This window comes from Synchiropus splendidus, chromosome 13 (genome assembly GCF_027744825.2).
Source record: "Synchiropus splendidus isolate RoL2022-P1 chromosome 13, RoL_Sspl_1.0, whole genome shotgun sequence".
Taxonomy (NCBI): domain Eukaryota; kingdom Metazoa; phylum Chordata; class Actinopteri; order Syngnathiformes; family Callionymidae; genus Synchiropus; species Synchiropus splendidus.
Window position 1 is genome coordinate 8,343,920 of NC_071346.1, and position 22,585 is coordinate 8,366,504.

At 45.7% G+C, this 22,585-nt stretch overlaps 5 protein-coding genes across 8 annotated transcripts in view; all 5 read right to left on the reverse strand.

Annotated features, from left to right (window-relative positions):
- Positions 1-705: 705 nt before the first annotated feature.
- gadd45aa (growth arrest and DNA-damage-inducible, alpha, a) lies at positions 706-2,880 on the reverse strand. The gene is made up of 4 exons (XM_053883027.1): positions 2,714-2,880; positions 2,373-2,474; positions 1,502-1,730; positions 706-1,274 (listed from the first exon to the last, which is right to left on the reverse strand). Exons 1-4 carry the CDS (start codon positions 2,761-2,763, stop codon positions 1,164-1,166), a joined length of 492 nt encoding a protein of 163 aa, XP_053739002.1. The 5' UTR covers positions 2,764-2,880; the 3' UTR covers positions 706-1,163.
- A 651-nt stretch (positions 2,881-3,531) lies between these two features.
- On the reverse strand, positions 3,532-7,468 carry LOC128769363 (sodium- and chloride-dependent GABA transporter 2-like). Its single transcript, XM_053883026.1, has 14 exons — positions 7,245-7,468; positions 7,050-7,184; positions 6,844-6,984; positions 6,713-6,785; positions 6,515-6,647; positions 6,297-6,431; positions 5,971-6,074; positions 5,784-5,908; positions 5,602-5,714; positions 5,401-5,535; positions 5,122-5,224; positions 4,712-4,812; positions 4,473-4,643; positions 3,532-4,414 (listed from the first exon to the last, which is right to left on the reverse strand). Exons 1-14 carry the CDS (start codon positions 7,387-7,389, stop codon positions 4,316-4,318), a joined length of 1,713 nt encoding a protein of 570 aa, XP_053739001.1. The 5' UTR covers positions 7,390-7,468; the 3' UTR covers positions 3,532-4,315.
- Positions 7,469-8,996: 1,528 nt separating this feature from the next.
- On the reverse strand, positions 8,997-12,555 carry LOC128770109 (sodium- and chloride-dependent GABA transporter 2-like). 3 transcript variants are annotated; one of them, XM_053884371.1, is made up of 14 exons: positions 12,047-12,555; positions 11,852-11,986; positions 11,646-11,786; positions 11,515-11,587; positions 11,317-11,449; positions 11,099-11,233; positions 10,772-10,875; positions 10,585-10,709; positions 10,403-10,515; positions 10,202-10,336; positions 9,923-10,025; positions 9,511-9,611; positions 9,272-9,442; positions 8,997-9,144 (listed from the first exon to the last, which is right to left on the reverse strand). In XM_053884371.1, the coding sequence occupies exons 1-14, from the start codon at positions 12,189-12,191 to the stop codon at positions 9,046-9,048; spliced, it is 1,713 nt and encodes a 570-aa protein (XP_053740346.1). In that variant the 5' UTR covers positions 12,192-12,555; the 3' UTR covers positions 8,997-9,045. The 3 variants fall into 3 exon arrangements, with proteins under 3 accessions (XP_053740346.1, XP_053740345.1, XP_053740347.1); XM_053884370.1 differs by having other exon boundaries at positions 9,120-9,442; XM_053884372.1 differs by lacking the exons at positions 11,646-11,786; positions 11,852-11,986 and having other exon boundaries at positions 9,120-9,442; positions 11,515-11,565; positions 12,010-12,555.
- A 628-nt stretch (positions 12,556-13,183) lies between these two features.
- On the reverse strand, positions 13,184-17,079 carry LOC128770111 (sodium- and chloride-dependent GABA transporter 2-like). Its single transcript, XM_053884373.1, has 11 exons — positions 16,819-17,079; positions 16,688-16,760; positions 16,490-16,622; positions 16,272-16,406; positions 15,931-16,034; positions 15,744-15,868; positions 15,562-15,674; positions 15,354-15,488; positions 14,083-14,185; positions 13,685-13,785; positions 13,184-13,616 (listed from the first exon to the last, which is right to left on the reverse strand). The coding sequence occupies exons 1-11, from the start codon at positions 16,982-16,984 to the stop codon at positions 13,338-13,340; spliced, it is 1,467 nt and encodes a 488-aa protein (XP_053740348.1). The 5' UTR covers positions 16,985-17,079; the 3' UTR covers positions 13,184-13,337.
- nsun4 (NOP2/Sun RNA methyltransferase 4) overlaps positions 16,819-22,585 on the reverse strand; it is a 52,837-nt gene continuing 47,070 nt past the window's right edge. Inside the window, exons 8-11 of one of the 2 annotated variants that reach the window (XM_053884374.1) lie at positions 18,621-18,721; positions 17,220-17,435; positions 17,025-17,159; positions 16,819-16,959 (exon numbers count right to left, since the gene is read on the reverse strand). In XM_053884374.1, the coding sequence (XP_053740349.1) occupies positions 17,096-17,159; positions 17,220-17,435; positions 18,621-18,721 (381 nt within the window). In that variant the 3' untranslated portion in view covers positions 16,819-16,959; positions 17,025-17,095. Of the gene's footprint in view, positions 16,960-17,024; positions 17,160-17,219; positions 17,436-18,620; positions 18,722-22,585 lie in introns of those variants that run through there. The other variant, XM_053884376.1, reaches the window with a different exon arrangement.

Here is a 22,585-nt window from a genome sequence, read left to right on the forward strand (position 1 = left end):
GAAACGGAGACTGACGTGAGAACACTCTGATATTCGGCTGGCTCTAATGTAACCACACATCCAGTGAGTTTCCCTGCCATTACAAACTTACAGACTCAGCAGTGATGTAAAACTGTGAACTACATAACACAATATTACATCAGACAGAGGAGAGCCAAACACTGACAGTGTTTCTGACAGCTGCATTTCTAACTGCAGAACTAGAAACGATGAGCACTTCTGTCATCACATGACAGGCCTCACGAGAGAAACCCGTGATCCTGTCTTCACTCTGGCCGGGATTTTCCGGCTGATGACATCACAGACCTGCGGGATCACCTGTGCCACAGTTCAGTTCAGAGCGGCTTACACAACACCTGGCGCGTCACAGGCTTGTGTAAAGTGTCATGTGTCCTGCCTGAGCCGCGTCACACTCTGAGACTTCTGTGTTGACTATGAACACATGAAGAGTGAGGGTTTTTTCCAGGGTCGTGAGAGTCAAGCCTTGTGGACACGGGAAGGTTTGTGCTGAATGAGCGTGGTAGTGCTGAGCCAGGCAGAGAGAACGTGGAGGATTATTGTTCTCCTCCACTCAGAGATGACACCGGGGCCAGCGAGGCCAGCCTGACCCCCCTGATCCACACGTGACGCCTCTTTCACAACCCGCTAAAGGTCAGGCCCGGCTCGGCCCAGTTTCCAGAAATGAAAAACACTCAGCTTTGGCTGAAAAACATTTTATTAAGAGCAACACGTTGGTAAAAAACGTCAACATAAATACACTTAAATATCATTGCAAATAACTTAAATAATCGTAACAAAAGCATGTGAAATGCAAACAGCCCTTCCCTTTTTAAATTACGACGGCAATATCCAACAGTCCAGTGTGTCATCAAGTGCTTCTGCAGAGGACTCGGTCCACTCAACGGTCACAGAACCAACACATGAGCTCATCCTTCCAAACACAGTCGGGCTTCACAGTGAAAAGCAAACAGGCTTGTTTTTGTCTCGACTGTCGACCCCAGGGCGGTGAAAGTGCTTGGTCCTGGGTGGCGGCTGAACGTGCAGGAGGAAGCCCTCCCTGCTGCTGTCAAACATCCCATGTTGATTTCGGGCTCTTTGAAACCTCAACTTTGGAACTTGGTATAACAGAGTCCTGTCCTCGCGCGGGGCCGGGAGCCGGAGCTTCATCTCTCCGGGAGGTTGATGATGGGCACCCACTGGTCCAGACACCGGCTCTCTCTGCAGAAGTGGTTCAGTTTGCTCAACGCTGGATCCTTCCAGGAGGAATGTGGACTCTGGTGGACACGGAAAAGGGCTTTTAATTTTAAAAAAATAATGCATTTGAGGTCAAACCCGGGGTCCAGGGGCCAAATCCGGCCGGTCAAGTCATTTTAGGAGGCCGTATAAGGTTTGCCCGAAACATTGCACCCAATGATTCTACGTTTTTTAGAACCAAGCCAGTTCTTCTCCATGCATTTCACAAGTGTCACGAGTTAGGAACGGACCAACATGAAAGGCTCACCGTGACAAGGACGCAGTGTGGGTCCATGGGCTCCGCCCCACTCTGTTTCCCGGCTCCTCTGCCGAGGATTTCCGCCAGGCGGCGGGTGTTGTTGACCCGCAGGATGCTGATGTCGTTCTCGCAGCAGAAAGCTTGGATCAGCGTGAAGTGGATCTGCAGCGCCACGTCCTTCACGTCGTCGTCGTCATCGTCTGTAGCCAGGATGCACAGCACCACGTTGTCTGGGTCTCTGTGGAGGCAAGGACAGATCCACATGAAGGCCCTTCATCTTCAGCTGCATCGGGACAATAGTAACTTGTGAAGCTAAAATACTTATAAACTCCTGTTTACTTGCCTATTGAAAGTATTTTATCTTCACAAGTTTTACTTTTAAACTCTTGTCTAGTTGCCTATTGAAAGTATTTTAACTTCACAAGTCATACTTTTAAATTCTCATTTACCTGCCTATTGGAAGTATTTTAACTTCACAGGTTATACTTTTAAACGCTTGTTTAGTAGCTTATTTAAAGTATTTTAACTTTACAAGTTATACTTTTAAACTCTTGTTTACTTGTCCATTGAAAGTATTTTATCTTTACAAGTTACACTTTTAAACTCTAGTTGCTTATTGAAAGTATTTTCACTTCACAGGTTTAGCTCGTTTACCTGCCTATTGAAAGTACTTTCACTTCACAGGTGAAACTTTTAAACTCTCGTCTAGTAGCTTATTGACAGTAGAATAACTCCATAAGTCATCACTGCCCCAGTGACATGTATGATAGTTGGCGAAGTGTAACTATAGCAACAGGGACTAGATACGTTATTGTGTGAAAACAAGAAAGACAAGTACTCGATGCTGCTGCTGCGGGGTCGGTGGTGATGCTGGACTTACATGTTGAGGGACTTTGCGGCCTCGTACACCCCGACAGTGATGCAGCCCTGGGGCAGTGCAGAAGTCAGCACTTCTTCCAAAGCTTTGGCTGCCGAGTCCATTCTGCAACACACACGCACACGCATTAGAACCATGCTGCTGCCAACCTTCAAAACACAGCGGCACTATGCATTGACACGACTCCATTTAGCGAGTTTATGGAACTAACCATGTAAAAGCATCTCTGAACCTCTGCAGCTAGTACATTAGCTTGAAAGCCGAGGTGAAAAAATAAACACATCTCATCTAAAAGTTCCTGCCATAGCTCGGACTCTGCAGCGTGCGCGCCTCCGTCGCTTTACCTGTCTTGAGAGTAGTCGCCATTGAGCTCCTCAAACGTCATGTTGTACATAAAAGTCCAGAGGGAAAGCAGTAAAGTCCGCGACAGGAGTCGAGTCCTTCTTAGTGGCGTCACTGCGAGTCGGACCGCGGAGCTCCACAATAAGAGAGGCGCGAGCGCATTTGCATGAGCGCGACGATTGGTCCTATGCTAATGAGGAGCGGGCGTGGGCGGGGCCACGGCAGGAGCGCGCGCGTGTCTCCCGCGACTGGACGCTGCAGCTGCAGAGCGCTTCGTTCAGCGCTGCAGCAAATCATGGTTCGTGTTGCTTGGGTGTCATTGACACAGCAGAATGAGTTTCCTGCAGGACTCGGACAGAGAAGGACTCCATGGCAACCGGACCCTCCCGCAAGAAGCTGTCTTCTGATTGGTCGAGACTGGAGCAAACTCCGCGAGGCACACACCTGTCAATCACGTGTCTTAGCCATGAATGGCACATAGTAATGTTTTTTTTTTTTTTTTTTTTAACTATAATGAACAGTTATTTGAAACATAGAAGTTATTGCATTAGCTTTTCTTCACTGTTTATACGAAATATATGCAAGTGCTTAGTAACTATTTACGTATAGCATGGTATTACGTAAACAATGGCAACGCGAAATAAAATAAACACACATGCATATGCTTTCACGTTTTGTGTTCTCAGTGGGTGTGCAACGTTCTTGAATTTTACTTTTAAACCGTTTTGATAAAATAGCGTCAGTGACAGGACTACTCCGAAAGACTCGATATAAAACGAATCTATTCACCTAAGAATCAATTTATTTCGAATATTGTGCTTTATAATAGCTATTTATTTATCTATATTACAATTTACCGTAAATCGTTTTAGTTTTTATTTTACTTTTGATAAAACCATGAGTGAAACACAACATGAATTCCCGTTCCATATAGATGCTGTGTATGACAGAGGGGCCGAAATGCTATGTACAGTACATGCATGTCTATATTGTTTCTATAATTCATGGGACAACCGAACATATACAGTGTTTAAGAGATGCTATGCTGCCCTCTTGTGGTCGCTCTCGTTTAGTTACTTATTAAAAGCATTTCACTAAATTCACAAGTTATTATTGTCCCAGTAACATTTATAATAGTTGTTGAAATGTAACTATAGCTATAGGAATAAAATAATTTCTAAAAAAAAACCAAAAAACAGATACAAATAGATTTTTTTAACAGAAAAAAACCCGAATGGCTTTATATTTTTCTTTTCATGTTAACAGATGCTCAGTTAAAGCACCTTAAACAAATAAGACAAAAAAAGAAAAAACTAAGCCCAAAACTAGCGCCTCCTGTTCATCCACACAGCGGCCCATGTCTAGCTGCCCTAATACAGGAACCTCTGTTATCAAATGTGGCTTTATGGTTCATACCTGGCCTCAGTTTGGTAACAATAAGCGGTTTTTCTACAGTGTGTGAAGACATGACATAAAATAAACATTGCTGTGAAACAATACATGCAGACTAGGACGTGATTCTTTAGGGACAAGGACTCTATGAGGACTCAAGTACAAAGAGTCATATTTGACTGCCACAGTGCATCAGATAAGCCTCATGGATCCTACAGAACACAGTTGTGTGAGTGTGACTGAGGAGTTTCCACTCTCTCACTGGATGCTCCTCCATCTTGGACAGCAGGAGCGAGCAGAACCTTCAGCCTCTGGTGGGAGAGTGAGATGTCAAGATGTCATGGATGAGAAGTGACTCTCAGGCCTCACCTGTCTCAGGCTTCCTGTGGAGACCTTCAGGACGTAAAACACCCAGACTGGGATGATGTTGATGATGGACACTGACAAAAAGATACCGATACCATAACCCCACCACGGATACTGGTACACGTTGTTGTACTTGAGAGGAGTGAATCGGATCAGCGAGAGCGTGAGTATGACCTGTCAATCAAACGTACGTCACTCCTCCGTCCCTCCCACAGAGCAGTGCACCAGCAGGAGCAACTCACAGTACAGAGAGTCGGAGTGACAAACTTCCAGCAGTACTTCATGTACGGCGAGGGACGGTAGCCGATCATTTGCTCCACATTCTTGTAGTAGCGGTCCGCACCTGGGAGAGAAACACTGAGGCTCGCTGAGCATCATTCAGAGTCACACTCGTCCAGTGAGTCCAGGATGACTCTGATGTCACATGTCTAGGTCAGAGGTGGCGCTAAGCCTGGGGCGAGCAGCGACAGTGGCCAGTTTAAGGCACAGAAACATGTCTTCATGATTCCAGGGAATGTGGTATTTGCTCCTGAATAACAACCAGTTCTCTTTGTTGTCGACATTATTGATGACGTCAACTAATCGTTGCAGCCCTACACGTGAGCTACAGGTCAGCTGGTTGGTCACTGGGCATCAGGAAACAGGAACTCACCGTACACCCATCCAATACAAACAGACTCGATAATGGCGAAGAGCATGCGTGAAACCCCATTGGAGCCGTAATAGTCAGAGAGCAGGAACACGTACAGTCCTCCCTGCAGGCAGGAGACCACCTTCACGTGTCAAACTAGGTATTGTACGTGGCTAAATGTTATGGTACATATATCAGGATGGAGATTCATGTGATAATATGAAGATCAAAATAAGTATTTTAGAATGAAGGAAAGAAACTCTAAAGGTAAGTGTTGATGGTGGTGAGTGTAACGCTCACCTCAGTGACCATGCAGAGGCCCAACAGATAACACACAACACACGTGGAGACCAGGAGGAACTGACGCCGGCGTCCGGTGTAGAAGAAGGTGAACATGTCCGATATGGACGTGACCCAGGCCTCCAAAGACAGAAACTGAAGACCATAAGGTCATTCATGAGGTCATACCAGGCTAGCAGACCTGAGACAGGCGGCGGTCACCTGACTGTCCACTCCGAGCAGGAGGATCATGATGAAGAACAACGACGCCCAGAGCTGAGGAACAGGCATCAGAGCAATGGCACTTGGGTAGGTGATGAAGGCCAGACCTGGACCTGAACAAAGAGTTGGACCCAGAAACTGACAAAGCTGAGACTCCTGATGTGCATATGAATAAAGAATACCTGAGTCAGCAACGACAGAAATGTCCTGGTTGAGCTCCCTGGACATGAAACCCAGCACAGAGAAGACTGCAAACCCGGCGACCAGACTGGTGACGGCGTTCACCAGGCAAAGGTAGATGGCGTCCCTGACAACAACATGCGCATCTTTAACATGGAATAACTCATATCACAGTCCAGTGTTTTGTACCTGTAGCAGTTGTTGTTGAACTTGTTGTAGCTTCCCAGCACTTGTAAACATCCAGTACACAGAGAGAGGGAGGTGAGGACTTGGTTGCCAGCATCCATCCACACCTGAGGAGAGGCCAAGTCACATGGTAGCAACGAGACGCTGCACCCTACTAGCATTAGCTAAGTTAGCTCAGTAAGCTAATGTAGTCACAGTGGAATTCTGACAACTGTTGCATGACATTAAGTTATTTATTATTATTGCACATCTGAGGAGGGAAACGGACAAATAGGCACTGAAAACTGAGAAAACACATAAAAAATGAGCACATTCTCTTGAGTGGGGACCTGTATGTCTGTGAGTCTCGCTGGCTCTGGGTACAGATAAAATACGAGTCCATCCACAGCTCCAGGGAGCGTCAGTCCTCGGATCAGCAGCACCATCAGCATTAAATACGGGAACGTCGCGGTGAAATAGACGACCTGTAGGACACACAAGTCATCACTTATTGAACTAGTCAAATGTGTTTGATGACTTTTGTATGCAGCAAAGTCTCGTGACCAACCTTGCCGGAGGTCTTGACTCCCTTCCAGACGCAGAAGTAGGAGAGGATCCAGCTCAGCAGCAGACAGCCAGCCAGCTCCCAGTGGACCTCCCCCATCTCCTCTATACCTCCGGACAGCCTCAGCACTCGCCTCCTGCAGGGGGCAGCATCAGTGCTTCCACCAGTTCAGTCAGCTTTGACTCACTTCAGGTGACTCACAGCCAGAATTCTGTGCTGGCAGACGTCGCGTTGCTCTCCGAGGTGAAGTTTCCTCCGTAGTCAGAGCAGCGATCTTCACGAGACACTTGTTGTTAACGTGAGTCGGTGTTGACCTGTGAGGACCTGAGTACCTGTGTTCCATGTGTTGTTACACCTGCTCCATGGAAGTGTTGCACTGAAGGAGGAGAAGAGGTAGAAGAAGGTCCAGGCCAGGATGATGGTGTAATCCACCAAGGAGTAGAAGATGATCAGTTGGCTGCTGAAGCCCAGACCTTCAGAGTGAGAGAGGAAACTCATGAGGAACTTCTCCTAAACCTCCCGACAGGTCTCCGGTTACCTTTCGCCAGCAGACAGATGCTGGTCCAGCATGTGATGCCACCTTCTTGAGTGAACTGTCCCAGAGAGGTCTCAGCAAAGAAGAGAGGGACCCCACAGGTGAGCAGGAACACCAGGTACGGCACCAGAAACACACCTGACAGCAAGCACCTCCTTAGGAATGGGCCATCAACTTTAAAGAGTGTGGTGCAGATACCTCCTCCATTTTTGAAGCAGAGGTAAGGAAATCTCCAGAAATTGGCCAGACCGATCAGCTGCCCGAGCACAGCCAGCACAAACTCTCTCTTGTTGGCCCACTGGCCCCGGTTCTCCCGCGTCCTCCTCACCTGCTTCACCTCCATCCTTCCTGTGATGCTTCAGCACCTTGACTCAGTAAGGACCTGTCTATTTATCTCATCCTCCAGGCTGGTGTCTGAGGTGTCAAAGGCTTGGTCTGGCATCACGCTAACATCCTGCTAGCAAGACACATCCTGCCAAAGCAGCAGGATGTTTGAGTCATGACGGCAGCCAGGATCTTTCAGAGAGAGGGGGGAAGAGAGTTTCCTGCCACCCATTTGGTCTGGTCTCCTCCAGCAGCTCACAATGAGCTTCACTCACTTGAAGGAGTTGAGTTGAAGGCTGCACTGATGGAACCTCAGTCACAGACATACTGGAGCTCAAAGCTTCTGTAACGTCCTGGCTCAGCTCATCGAAGCCACTTTAACTTCTTCATCAGTACCAGCAAGAAGTGCCAATCCAAATATAGCTGCATCCTTCAGTAGGTTAACATGGACAGAAGTCTGGTGGGTATTTACCTGCCGCCCCCCTTGAGTGGAACAACAATAATAATAATGAGGACAGCTTCAAAACAATTTCAAGTTCATGTACATGTTTTGTGTATTTTGAGCATGTTTACAGAGAATAGGTGCTTTCCAGGATGCTCATTTTGTATGACAAACTCGGCATATTTTTTACGTTATTTTTTAATTATTAGGCCTCATTTGGTTTGGTTGAGTGTTTATTAACTTCAAAACAAACATGTTTCAATAAATGGCCTGGTTGATAACTAGCTATATTGGTGGTGTTCTGGAAGTTCGTATTGAATTTACATCAGACACAACATACAATCGAATCACAGCAATAAATAAATAAAGTTTTGTGGGACAAGTTTCCTGTCAAGAAGTTTCACCTCTCTTTCTTCTTCACCTCTCTCGTGAGAGATTTAATTTGAAGTATATTACTAAAATACACGTGAGACAATGAAATGTTTGTTGAAAGGAGTAAAATGAATGAATGAATAAACAAAAGACATTCACATTTTGCTCGGACTTTATCATCAAATCACAGCATGTATTTCTGCAGTAACTTTAAACATTCCCAACACAAACCCGCAACATTCACGTGACAAATCAAATTTGAAAAAAAAGGGAGGAAAACGGGCTCCCATATTTATTAATGTTGCTGTTGCAGGGTCGATTTGTCACTGAAATGATCAACATGAATGTGTCTATTGTGACAAACATATGTCATGTGTCCAAACTTTAGAGCTTTTTTGAAGTGTGATTTGACGGAGACATTGCAGTAAGCACATGTCCTGAGGAACCCGTGCCATCTTTTAAATTAAATGTATTTTACCCTGAGTCAGTTTAAATAAATAATAAGGCCATTTACGGCTCAAGCACGACGAGAGCTCTGTCTCTGACTTCTACTCTGGTTGTCCGGCAGGCAAGTTGTGTCATACTTCCTTCACCTATTGTCCGACTGAGGTCATTACTATCAACGGTAGTTTTAAAGCCTAAAAAGATATAAAATTCACTGAATAAAATAGATATAAGGCCATAATATTGGGTAAAAATAAATTATTTATTAATTCAATTCTTTAAATTTTATTATTTTTTTATAGATTTACATTGATTTTCTTATTTTTTAAAATAGAAATGTTGAACATTTACTTTGCTTTGTCGTTTTTATTATTTATTGTGCGTATCATTCCAGCGTTGCTCCATCACATCTAAACTCTACAGAACACAGTTACGAGAGCTTGAGGGAGGAGCTTCCTGTCTCTTGTTCTGAGATGCTCCATCGTGGACGACAGGACGGATCAGTGTGTTCAGCCTCTGTGGGGAGGATGAGACCTCAGGAGTTAGGACTTAATGACCACCGTAGCACAGTCTGGATGGCAAATCCAGCCATGGGTTTCTGTGTGGATACATGTGTATGTCCACTTGATGTGAAAGGCTTCACCTGTCTCAGGCTTCCTGTGGAGACCTTCAGGACGTAAAGCACCCAGACTGGGATGATGCTGATGATGGACACTGACAAAAAGATACCGATACCATAACCCCACCACGGATACTGGTACACGTTGTTGTACTTGAGAGGAGTGAATCGGATCAGCGAGAGCGTGAGTATGACCTGTCAATCAAACGGACATCACTCCTCCGTCCCTCCCACAGAGCAGTGCACCAGCAGGAGCAACTCACAGTACAGAGAGTCGGAGTGACAAACTTCCAGCAGTACTTCATGTACGGCGAGGGACGGTAGCCGATCATTTGCTCCACATTCTTGTAGTAGCGGTCCGCACCTGGGAGAGAAACACTGAGGCTCGCTGAGCATCATTCAGAGACACACTCGTCCAGTGAGTCCAGGAAGACTCTGATGTCACATGTCTAGGTCAGAGGTGGCGCTAAGCCTGGGGCGAGCAGCGACAGTGGCCAGTTTAAGGCACAGAAACATGTCTTCATGATTCCAGGGAATGTGGTATTTGCTCCTGAATAACAACCAGTTCTCTTTGTTGTCGACGTTATCGATGACGTCAACTAATCGTTGCAGCCCTACACATGTGAGCTACAGGTCAGCTGGTCGGTCACTGGGCATCAGGAAACAGGAACTCACCGTACACCCATCCAATACAAACAGACTCGATAATGGCGAAGAGCATGAGTGACATCCCGTTGGAGCCGTAATAGTCAGAGAGCAGGAACACGTACAGTCCTCCCTGCATGCAGGAGACCACCTTCACGTGTCAAACTAGGTATTGTACGTGGCTAAATGTTAAGGTACATATATCAGGATGGAGATTCATGTGATAATATGAAGATCAAAATAAGTATTTTAGAATGAAGGAAAGAAACTCTAAAGGTAAGTGTTGATGGTGGTGAGTGTAACGCTCACCTCAGTGACCATGCAGAGGCCCAACAGATAACACACAACACACGTGGAGACCAGGAGGAACTGACGCCGGCGTCCAGTGTAGAAGAAGGTGAACATGTCCGATATGGACGTGACCCAGGCCTCCAAACACAGAAACTGAAGACCATAAGGTCATTCATGAGATCATACCAGGCTAGCAGACCTGAGACAGGTATCTGTCACCTGACTGTCCACTCCAAGCAGGAGGATCATGATGAAGAACAACGACGCCCAGAGCTGAGGAACAGGCATCAGAGCAATGGCACTTGGATAGGTGATGAAGGCCAGACCTGGACCTGAACAAAGAGTTGGACCCAGAAACTGATAAAGCTGAGACTCCTGATGTGCATATGAATAAAGAATACCTGAGTCAGCAACGACAGAAATGTCCTGGTTGAGCTCCCTGGACATGAAACCCAGCACAGAGAAGACTGCAAACCCGGCGACCAGACTGGTGACGGCGTTCACCAGGCAAAGGTAGATGGCGTCCCTGACAACAACATGCGCATCTTTAACATGGAATAACTCATATCACAGTCCAGTGTTTTGTACCTGTAGCAGTTGTTGTTGAACTTGTTGTAGCTTCCCAGCACTTGTAAACATCCAGCACACAGAGAGAGGGAGGTGAGGACTTGGTTGCCAGCATCCATCCACACCTGAGGAGAGGCCAAGTCACATGGTAGCAACGAGACGCTGCACCCTACTAGCATTAGCTAAGTTAGCTCAGTAAGCTAATGTAGTCACAGTGGAATTCTGACAACTGTTGCATGACATTAAGTTATTTATTATTTCTGCACATCTGAGGAGGGAAACGGACAAATAGGCACTGAAAACTGAGAAAAACACTTAAAAAATGAGCACATCCTCTTGAGTGGGGACCTGTATGTCTGTGAGTCTCGCTGGCTCTGGGTACAGATAAAATACGAGTCCATCCACAGCTCCAGGGAGCGTCAGTCCTCGGATCAGCAGCACCATCAGCATTAAATACGGGAACGTCGCGGTGAAATAGACGACCTGCAGGGCACACAAGTCATCACTTATTGAACTAGTCAAATGTGTTTGATGACTTTTGTATGCAGCAAAGTCTCATGACCAACCTTGCCGGAGGTCTTGACTCCCTTCCAGACGCAGAAGTAGGAGAGGATCCAGCTCAGCAGCAGACAGCCAGCCAGCTCCCAGTGGACCTCCCCCATCTCCTCTATTCCTCCGGACAGCCTCAGCACTCGCCTCCTGCAGGGGGCAGCATCAGCGCTTCCAGCAGTTCAGTCAGCTTTGACTCACTTCAGGTGACTCACAGCCAGAATTCTGTGCTGGCAGACGTCGCGTTGCTCTCCGAGGTGAAGTTTCCTCCGTAGTCAGAGCAGCGATCTTCACGAGACACTTGTTGTTAACGTGAGTCGGTGTTGACTTGTGAGGACCTTAGTACCTGTGTTCCATGTGTTGTTACACCTGCTCCATGGAAGTGTTGCACTGAAGGAGGAGAAGAGGTAGAAGAAGGTCCAGGCCAGGATGATGGTGTAATCCACCAAGGAGTAGAAGATGATCAGTTGGCTGCTGAAGCCCATACCTTCAGAGTGGGAGAGGAAACTCATGAGGAACTTCTCCTAAACCTCCCGACAGGTCTGCGGTTACCTTTCGCCAGCAGACAGATGCTGCTCCAGCATGTGATGCCACCTTCTTGAGTGAACTGTCCCAGAGAGGTCTCAGCAAAGAAGAGAGGGATCCCACAGGTGAGCAGGAAGACCAGGTACGGCACCAGAAACACACCTGACAGCAAGCACCTCCTTAGGAATGGGCCATCAACTTTAGAGAGTGTGGTGCAGATACCTCCTCCATTTTTGAAGCAGAGGTAAGGAAATCTCCAGAAATTGGCCAGACCGATCAGCTGCCCGAGCACAGCCAGCACAAACTCTCTCTTGTTGGCCCACTGGCCCCGGTTCTCCCGCGTCCTCCTCACCTGCTTCACCTCCATCCTTCCTGTGATGCTTCAGCACCTTGACTCAGTAAGGACCTGTCTATTTATCTCATCCTTCAGGCTGGTGTCTGAGGTGTCAAAGGCTTGGTCTGGCATCACGCTAACATCCTGCTAGCAAGACACATCCTGCCAAAGCAGCAGGATGTTTGAGTCATGACGGCAGCCAGGATCTTTCAGAGAGAGGGGGGAAGAGAGTTTCCTGCCACCCATTTGGTCTGGTCTCCTCCAGCAGCTCACAATGAGCTTCACTGACTTGAAGGAGTTGAGTTGAAGGCTGCACTGATGGAACCTCAGTCACAGACATTCTGGAGCTCAAAGCTTCTGTAACGTCCTGGCTCAGCTCATCGAAGCCACTTTAACTTCTTCATCAGTACCAGCAAGAAGTGCCAATCCAAATATAGCTGCATCCTTCAGTAGGTTAACATGGACAGAAGTCTGGTGGGTATTTACCTGCCGCCCCCCTTGAGTGGAACAAGGGGGGCGGCTGAAATGATCAACATGAATGTGTCTATTGTGACAAACATATGTCATGTGTCTAAACTTTAGAGCTTTTTTGAAGTGTGATTTGACGGAGACATTGCAGTAAGCACATGTCCTGAGGAACCCGTGCCATCTTTTAAATTAAAAGTATTTTACCCTGAGTCAGTTTAAATAAATAATAAGGCCATTTACGGCTCAAGCACGACGAGAGCTCTATCTGTCTCTTACTTCTACTCTGGTTGTCCGGCAGGCAAGTTGTGTCATACTTCCTTCACCTACTGTCCGACTGAGGTCATTACTATCAACGGTAGTTTTAAAGCCTAAAAAGATATAAAATTCATTGAATAAAATAGATATAAGGCCATAACATTGGGTAAAAATAAATTATTTATTAATTCAATTCCTTAAATTTTATTGTTTTTTTGTATAGATTTAAATTGATTTTCTTATATTTTAAAATAGAAATGTTGAACATTTGCTTTGCTTTGTCGTTTTTATTATTTATCGTGCGTATCATTCCAGCGTTGCTCCATCACATCTAAACTCTACAGAACACAGTTACGAGAGCTTGAGGGAGGAGCTTCCTGTCTCTTGTTCTGAGATGCTCCATCATGGACGACAGGACGGATCAGTGTGTTCAGCCTCTGTGGGGAGGATGAGACCTCAGGAGTTAGGACTTAATGACCACCGTAGCACAGTCTGGATGGCAAATCCAGCCATGGGTTTCTGTGTGGATACATGTGTATGTCCACTTGATGTGAAAGGCTTCACCTGTCTCAGGCTTCCTGTGGAGACCTTCAGGACGTAAAGCACCCAGACTGGGATGATGCTGATGATGGACACTGACAAAAAGATACCGATACCATAACCCCACCACGGATACTGGTACACGTTGTTGTACTTGAGAGGAGTGAATCGGATCAGCGAGAGCGTGAGTATGACCTGTCAATCAAACGGACATCACTCCTCCGTCCCTCCCACAGAGCAGTGCACCAGCAGGAGCAACTCACAGTACAGAGAGTCGGAGTGACAAACTTCCAGCAGTACTTCATGTACGGCGAGGGACGGTAGCCGATCATTTGCTCCACATTCTTGTAGTAGCGGTCCGCACCTGGGAGAGAAACACATCCACAAAATTGAATAAATGAAGACAATTTAGCTTTTAGTGATGTCGCGAGTTATTCAACAGCTAAAAATGTTCTAGCTACCATAAAACTTAAAGTAAATATCAGATAGTAAATAGAAACATTTACATTTTAATTTTGATGCAAAGCCCCTCTATGTATCAGATTCCATTGTTGGGGAGAACAAAACAATAGGGCCCCTTTCGTTTCAGCGCGGTCTATCCATGCTTTCCAGATGGTCATAATGTTATGGCTGATCGGAGTATTAGAAGGTGGCAACTCACCGTACACCCAACCTATGGAAACAGACTCGATGACGGCGAAGAGCATGAGTGACATCCCGTTGGGGCCATAATAGTCGAAGAGCAGTAACAGGTACAGTCCTCCCTGCAGGCAGGAGACAACGCTCGGTCACTGCGCAATGACAAACTTTGGTGCATTGAATATTGACATGATTAATTTTATATCACTTCATTCTACTATTGAGTTGGCTGGAATGCGTATTTATTGGAACAGTAACTGCTCATTCACTGCAAACGACGGACATAGAACTGAAAATAAACTTTGATTTATTCCCTCAGCTGCCAGCAGAGTTCACTGTTGCGTAAGTCTTCAGATCGCATGTGTCCGACGCGCACATGCGTGCACGCGATCAAAATAGATACACGGTTCACTATCAAGACGCACGGAAACTGAGTAAATGATTTGTGTTAAACGACACAACACTCTGTTTAAAAAGATACACGACCGCGCCATGGCCACATTCCACAGACAAAACCAATTTAAAAGACAATGCAAGTGTTTATATTAAATATATTTCAACAACAATTTGATTCGCATGGTAGTTTAAGTTTGCCAGAACGATTCAAGGACAATATTGGCTCATTTTGAACGATGAAATTCGAAACCATTCCGTGACTGGAAATCGATTCAGTCGCCAGAAAGCCACAGATTCTAACCAATATAACTGAATTAGAGACTAGAACATGGGAGGTTTCCTAGATTCCACTTGTGTCTTTAAAGAGAATTAAGTATAAATTCATTCTGGATACAAACAAGTCAGCAATTCAACAGGTTTCCCCTCCACTTCAGTTTTGTTTTTCCCAAGGTAAAGTTGCACCTGCTACTACTCTCATCTCACCACCAATGTTTAACATCAGTCACGCTGCTGGAGTTGGACTGACACTCGGTTGGAGAGATTTGTCGTGTTGCGCCGCTGCAAATCCATCAACCTGGGAGCGACCTGTTGAGAACAATCTCTGTTCTTGCAAAAGCCATGTTTCCAAACACTGGAGTTCCGCTCCTTCCTCTCGGCTGTCCGCGAGCTGTTTTCATGAAGCGCGGCGATGCCGTCACAGACTGGCCGACAGAGTCGAGTGACATTTAGCATTTTTATCATTGTCAAAGTGCAACTCTGTCGTGAGGAATTGTAATGCATTATTTTCTAGTGACAATTGATTCCAGTTGAAAATGATGTTAGATCAGAATTGCCTCGATCTGTCTTCAATATACCAGCTGAATCGTTACATTCCGTGATTCTTCAAATCCTACTCACCTCAGTGACCATGAAGAGGCCGCAGAAGAAACATGCAGCACATGCTGCGAGCAGAAGGAACTGACGCCGGCGTCCGGTGTAAAAGAACGGAAACGTATCCGATATTGATGTGACCCATCCTTCCAAACACACGAACTGAAAACACATACAACAAAGGTAATTCATGAGGTCATACCAGGCTAGTAGACCTGAGACAGGTATCGGTCACCTGACTGTCCACGCCAAGCAGGAGGATCATGATGAAGAACAACAACGCCCAGAGCTGAGGAACAGGCATCAGAGCGATGGCACTTGGGTAGGTGATGAAGGCCAGACCTGGACCTGAACAAAGAGTTGGACCCAGAAACTGACAAAGCTGAGACTCATATTGAGCACATGAATAAAGAATACCTGAGACAGCAACTGCCGAAATGTCCTGGTTGAGCTCCCTGGACATGAAACCCAGCACAGAGAAGACTGCAAACCCGGCGACCAGACTGGTGACGGCGTTCACCAGGCAAAGGTAGATGGCGTCCCTGACAACAACATGCGCATCTTTAACATGGAATAACTCATATCACAGTCCAGTGTTTTGTACCTGTAGCAGTTGTTGTTGAACTTGTTGTAGCTTCCCAGCACTTGTAAACATCCAGCACACAGAGAGAGGGAGCTGAGGACTTGGTTGCCAGCATCCATCCACACCTGAGGAGAGGCCAAGTCACATGGTAGCAACGAGACGCTGCACCCTACTAGCATTAGCTAAGTTAGCTCAGTAAGCTAATGTAGTCACAGTGGAATTCTGACAACTGTTGCATGACATTAAGGTATTTATTATTTCTGCACATCTGAGGAGGGAAATAGACAAATAGGCACTGAAAAATCTGGGCAAAAATATATGAACAAAACACAAAAAATGAGCACATCCTCTTGAGTGGGGACCTGTATGTCTGTGAGTCTCGCTGGCTCTGGGTACAGATAAAATACGAGTCCATCCACAGCTCCAGGGAGCGTCAGTCCTCGGATCAGCAGCACCATCAGCATTAAATACGGGAACGTTGCGGTGAAATAGACGACCTGCAGGGCACACAAGTCATCACTTATTGAACTAGTCAAATGTGTTTGATGACTTTTGTATGCAGCAAAGTCTCGTGACCAACCTTGCCGGAGGTCTTGACTCCCTTCCAGACGCAGAAGTAGGAGAGGATCCAGCTCAGCAGCAGACAGCCAGCCAGCTCCCAGTGGACCTCCCCCATCTCCTCTATTCCTCCGGACAGCCTCAGCACTCGCCTCCTGCAGGGGGCAGCATCAGTGCTTCCAGCAGTTCAGTCAGCTTTGACTCACTTCAGGTGACTCACAGCCAGAATTCTGTGCTGGCAGACGTCGCATTGCTCTCCAAGGTGAAGTTTCCTCCGTAGTCAGAGCAGCGATCTTCACGAGACACTTGTTGTTAATGTGAGTCGGTGCTGACCTGTGAGGACCTGAGTACCTGTGTTCCATGTGTTGTTACACCTGCTCCATGGAAGTGTTGCACTGAAGGAGGAGAAGAGGTAGAAGAAGGTCCAGGCCAGGATGACAGTGTAATACAGTAGAAAGTAGAAGATGATCAGTTGGCTGCTGAAGCCCAGACCTTCAGAGTGAGAGAGGAAACTCATGAGGAACTTCTCCTAAACGTCCCGACAGGTCTCCGGTTACCTTTCGCCAGCAGACAGATGCTGCTCCAGCATGTGATGCCACCTTCTTGAGTGAACTGTCCCAGAGAGGTCTCAGCAAAGAAGAGAGGGATCCCACAGGTGAGCAGGAACACCAGGTACGGCACCAGAAAGACACCTGACAGCAAGCACCTCCTTAGGAATGGTCCATCAACTTTAGAGAGTGTGGTGCAGATACCTCCTCCATTTTTGAAGCAGAAGTAAGGAAATCTCCAGAAATTGGCCAGACCGATCAGCTGCCCGAGCACAGCCAGCACAAACTCTCTCTTGTTGGCCCACTGGCCCCGGTTCTCCCGCGTCCTCCTCACCTGCTTCACCTCCATCCTTCCAGTGATGACCAACATACCAGATTCCCAACTTTATTTCATCAACAGCACCCTCAGGACGTGCCAATCTAAATATAACAAACAAAGTTCATACTTTAATGGGTCAACATTGACAGAAGTGGGCGCATTTATCGGCTTGAATGGAACAATACCGGTGATAACAAGGACATTTTACCGCTGATATTTTCAGGAAAGTCATATCCAGTAACAAATTACAATTGTTTCTATAGTTCCTCCAACAGCTCACAATGAACTTTATTGAAAGGTGCCCTGTTCAAGGCTGCACTGACGGAACCTTGCCGCAGACATTTTCTTTTCCTCCTTTCTTTGCTTCCTGGCTCAATATTTACTTAATTTTTATAATTAGTTATAAAATCCATTTATTTCTAATCTTCTTTATTTGTATTTTGACGACTCTTTTAAATACATTTTCTTTATCATCTACCTAATAATAAAATGTGCAAAATATATACTGTATTAAAAAAAGTATTGTCATTTATTAATTTTCATTTATGCGAAATCATCACCTATATTTATCGAATTGCTTTTAATTGTTTTATATATGTATTTATTGCGTTTTTAAAACATTTTATTTTAAAATCAACTGGCAGGTTTGAGGCAGTGTTACACTCTCACCACTAGGAGGCGATAAATAGACTTGCAATGGACAGCTCACGAGACCAGCGCACCGGACGGAGCCTGACTGACTTCGCATCAGGTGGAGAACACGGAAGTGTTAGTCACAAACACGTTTCCGTTTCATTTAAAATAAGAACAGAAAGAGAGACTAAAGCAGAATCGTGCATTTTAAGCTCAAAATTCGTTTCTTCATAGTCCCATTGAAGTTCACTCGTCATTAAACACCGTTTTCTTTTCTTGAACTCTGCCCATAGAACTTTTTGGTTCTGTCCTGTCGTTTCTCAACTCAAACTAAACTTGTAAACTACCACTTGTTTAGATTTAGACTGATCAATCTACAGCCGAATGTTAGTAGAAATGCTACAACTGGAAACCTGGCTGGAGCCATTTGAAATATATAAATAACATAATAATGACCATCTATTAAATTACAAAACCGTTTCTTTTAAACATGATTTCTCTCCAAAAAAAAACAGTGGTTTTCCGTGCAGAACAGAGGATTCATTTTACAAACTCCTACTGAACAGGAAATTGCAGTGAGTAAAAGAAACACTTCTTTTGGTATAACTACTGAACTATGCAAATATGTTACCGTAGTTTAGCAGATTACTGACCGAGGTTCTCCGTTCAAGTGTTTGATCTTGGTGAACTTCCATGCTGAGAGAGAAATGGGACGGGGTGACAAGCGTGAAAAATGCGGCAGGCGCTGACACAGCTACGGAGGAGAGACAAAAGATACCTTTGTCTTGTCACAATAATCCTAATCTGTGGGCCACATTAGAGACAAAGACAACAGAGGGAGAGGAGAGTGCGGCGGCTCCTGATGATGAATGTCGCGACATCCCAAACATGGCTGCCTCTGATGGCTCTCGCTAATGGCCTGACTGCTCAATTAATTCTGCGGCCCCTTCTCCGTCGGCCCCCTTGCACGTGGAAGCCTCTATATTTTGTCCCAGATTAGTATAGATACCGGCTGACAGTCTGCACTGCTCAAGGTATTTGGGAGGTATAATTCATTCATAATGCCACAATGCGGCCCATCGATCACGGCAGGTTTTTCACCCGCTAACTCGCCGCTCGCTCCCTCTTCTCATTCCGGGCTGCTGGCTCCTCGGGGGCGGATGGAGGTGAGGGAGGGAGCTCAACTCAGCCCTGCTTTGTGTGAGTGTTTAGATGCATGCATATATGCCAGTGAGTAATGTGGGAGGGTGAGATTTGAGATATGAAGTGCGTGTGTGTGTTAGTGTGTGGGAGGCAGGGGGGGACGGGGGGTGGTGAGGCGGGGCATGCGAGGTGGCGAGGTCGCCGGCTCCTCTTCCTCTGATGAATTATATGCAAGCGATGAATTACCAGGCAACAGAAGTCAATTATCCAGAGGAGGAAAACACGGACACTGCTCCCGTGGCCCCGGGGTCCCTTTTCCAATTCACATAGTGATTTCCCCAAAATGTAGAAGAGTATGATGATTTGAAAAGGAGAATGAATGGAGAGTGCGGGCGCCCTCCATCGCACCCTCCTCACCTCCTTCTCTTCTTCGCCCTCTCTCAGTGAGGAAATGCAAAAGGCTATTATCAGGTCTTCAGAGTGTAGCGACGCCACTTATGATGGATGAGAGTGGGATTTAGAAAGGCCTCCTGTCAAACTCCACCCCCCCCCCTCCGCCACTGTACCTCACCAATTCCAACCTTGTCTCCAGAATCAAAATCAGCCGCCCCGAGTGGACGTTAATATACTGACCAGACTGCTCACGTGGTGCAGTAATGTGCTCCGTCGAAGGTCACACAGTGGGTTTCTGAGGGAAACCAAAAATAACCATGCAGATTAGAGGTGAGAAGTTTCCAGTATGTGCATGTTTTTATGTCCAGGGCCATAATGATCAGGTGAAAACTCAGAAGAAACAAAGAAAAGTATTATAGTAAAAATGAAATGTACTTTAAAAATGAAAAATAATTGACAGAAAAATGGCACAAAAAAAATAATAATTATATGCAGAAAATGCCCAACAATGACAGCGAGTCCAGTCAGAGTCAGAGTCCATCCTGACAACAGTGGGCAGGAAGGAACCTCGCAACTGCTCCCTGTACAAGTCTGCCACGGTCGCATCCGCCTCCAGCAATGGCTCCAGAAGTAGCATCGCGCTACACTCTCCCACCGATGCTGGATCAGCGCCGCTAGCTCGGTAACTCCAAGTGAAAAACATTTTGAAAATGTCATACCAGCTAAAGCAATACGGAAATTCTAATAGTTACTAAATGAAGAGACCATACTGTTAAAGGTTTTACCACAAAATTACTCAAAAACTATAACAAAATAAAACAAAAACAGAAAGAAGCTGTGGGCCGCATTGACTCTGCTCAGGGGCCACAAATAGCCCCGAGCCAGACTCTGAACTGCACACTAACATTACGGGCAGAACCAAAGTCAGTTTAAATACTTGAAGCTCACTCCTGCAATGAGCATTGCAACTAAAATGAGGTTATATGTAAATATAAAAAAATAAGCTAAATAAAACATCAATTGGTTAATTTACTAAACTAGGAACAGAGTTTATTTAAACATCTCTGTCTTATAAAACCCCACACAAATTATACAAAACATATTCTAAAATAAAGAGGGAAAAGGACAAGAAAAGTGTGTTTAAGTGTGGCGACAGAAACCTGACTCTGTCTCAGCAAAAACCAGTGTCATATTTCGTCATGGTAAAGGGCCGCACGTGGCCCCCGAGCTGAGTTTATAGCTACAAGGTTCAGTTCTAATTCATCATGAAAAGAGGAAAACTGCAGTCCACTGGCTACTTTGACAATTCCTTGCTTCAGTTTTGGGATGACACCACATGGCCCTGACTCCTGTTTATCTTCCTCCCATTTTTGACAGCAGCTGCTCAGTAGAAATGGAAGCTTCTCTTCAGTTTGGACAGTGAAAGCGTGACTTAGGCAGGGGGTCAGCTCAATGTCACCCTCAGAGAAGCCGATGAGCAAAGTGTAGAAATGAGGTCTGCAGTGGACGTCCTACTTTGAGGAGCAGAAGACAAAAGAACGAAGGATCAGATTTCACACTCGCGTTGTGTTCTGCAGATGAGGACAATTAGAAGTTTCCGGCAGAGAAATCCAAATCGCCGGTCAGCCCCATCATCTCGCTTGTTCTCAAGACTCAATTGAACCACAGCTAGAGCGGCGCTGCCGTCCAATGTCTTAAGAGCATAACAGCAAAGAGGATAACGGAGGCCGGCGCTCGCAGCCAGGAATCATTAGCGGTTTTAAAGCAGCAGCGCCGCAGCTGCCAAAAACAAAATACTATTAACAGAGAGAACTTAAAATGCAGATACAAAAGAGCGAATTAAAGACGAGGTCGGGCTCCACATAAGAGCAGGCGGAGAACAAACAAAAGTGAGTCCTGAGATTTAGCGGGAACAAAGATGGCGTTAGCTTGCTAACACTTGAAAGGAGTTTAAAGACTCTGTTGCCATCAACTTTTGGGGTCGCAACAGCGGACGTTCATCTTCCAACTTGGAGGAGTGCGTGTGATGAACCTGCCCGGGTTAACCACTGCCTCTCGCCCCGGCTAGCTGGGCTAGTTAGCATCACCAACCAAGGGAATAAGTCGAAGAAAATGAGCTCTATTTGAATAGTTATCAGTACATTGCTTAGACATTATAATGCAATGATAAGGTTCCTAGTTGTGTCAAGCTAAGAAGCTACTACCATGTCGACAAGAGCATCTTAATAACAGTAGACGTATGATCCAACAAATGCTATCAGAACACAAATAAAGATATCAAGCTCAATACAGGTCTTGGAAACATCACTCTCTCAATCTCAGGTCTTTCACGGAGGAAATCCTGGACACACAGATTCTGGTCAGACTATCAGGCGCTCGCTGCTGCTCGCTGCTGCTCTCTGCTGTCAGAGTTTTCCTGCGGGACCATCAGCCCCTTCACTTCCTCTATTACCCCCTCACACACCCTTACATCCTCCTACACTCACACACACATCACCTTCCTCCTGCCCCGCGGCGACATTCGCTCCACAATGGAGAACAGAGTGGTTTGGGAAATGATAGCCATTTATAACTGCCTGGCGCTGGATCTCGCCGCCGCCGCCACACACACACACACACACAGGTTTGTGGGAACACGAAGATGGAAGACAAAAACTGCACAAATGAGCTCTGTGTAAACATCATCCTGAGGTTAGCAGAGTGTGTGTGTGTGTGTGTGTCCTGTTTCTAAAGCCAACAACATTAAAATATTTTGATGATTCAGAAAAGTGTTAACTAACTAGTACTGATTATGAATGATACAATTCAAACCGTTGTAGCACTTGAATACTGCGCCAGAAAGGAAAATATTTTCAAAAATATTTCTATTAATCACTCCTTACTTTTAATAATCATCCTGAAATATATATTTTTTTAAATAATCAAAAGTTAAAAAGTCATTTGATTGGTTGTAAGCACCAGACAACAGATGTTTGTTGTACTATAGTATTTGTTGTGTGTCGGCATCTTTTGTGTTTTCTGCAGCTAGATTTGATCTTTTGATGCTAAATAACCTTAATATATTATGTTCAGATCATTTTTC

Bases quoted from the DNA above. Each gene is read 5' to 3' on its own strand.
- gadd45aa (XM_053883027.1), bottom strand. From the start codon at position 2,763: ATGTACAACATGACGTTTGAGGAGCTCAATGGCGACTACTCTCAAGAC. The intron at 1,731-2,372 runs GTAAGTCCAGCA...TTGCCTCCACAG, and splicing joins GCCGCAAAGTCCCTCAACAT to AGACCCAGACAACGTGGTGC. The intron at 1,275-1,501 runs GTGAGCCTTTCA...CGTGTCCACCAG, and splicing joins CACACTGCGTCCTTGTCACG to AGTCCACATTCCTCCTGGAA.
- LOC128769363 (XM_053883026.1), bottom strand. From the start codon at position 7,389: ATGGAGGTGAAGCAGGTGAGGAGGACGCGGGAGAACCGGGGCCAGTGG. The intron at 6,786-6,843 runs GTACTCAGGTCC...TGTCTCGTGAAG, and splicing joins TAACAACACATGGAACACAG to ATCGCTGCTCTGACTACGGA. The intron at 4,644-4,711 runs GTGAGTTGCTCC...TTTGATTGACAG, and splicing joins TCACTCCGACTCTCTGTACT to GTCATACTCACGCTCTCGCT.
- LOC128770109 (XM_053884370.1), bottom strand. From the start codon at position 12,191: ATGGAGGTGAAGCAGGTGAGGAGGACGCGGGAGAACCGGGGCCAGTGG. The intron at 10,710-10,771 runs GTACAAAACACT...TGTTGTTGTCAG, and splicing joins TTCAACAACAACTGCTACAG to GGACGCCATCTACCTTTGCC. The intron at 9,612-9,922 runs GTGAGTTCCTGT...TTTCTCTCCCAG, and splicing joins TTGTATTGGATGGGTGTACG to GTGCGGACCGCTACTACAAG.
- LOC128770111 (XM_053884373.1), bottom strand. From the start codon at position 16,984: ATGAGTTTCCTCTCTCACTCTGAAGGTCTGGGCTTCAGCAGCCAACTG. The intron at 15,489-15,561 runs GTGACCGATACC...ATGTGTTTTCAG, and splicing joins TGCTTGGCGTGGACAGTCAG to TTCGTGTGTTTGGAAGGATG. The intron at 13,786-14,082 runs GTGAGTTGCCAC...TTTCTCTCCCAG, and splicing joins TTCCATAGGTTGGGTGTACG to GTGCGGACCGCTACTACAAG.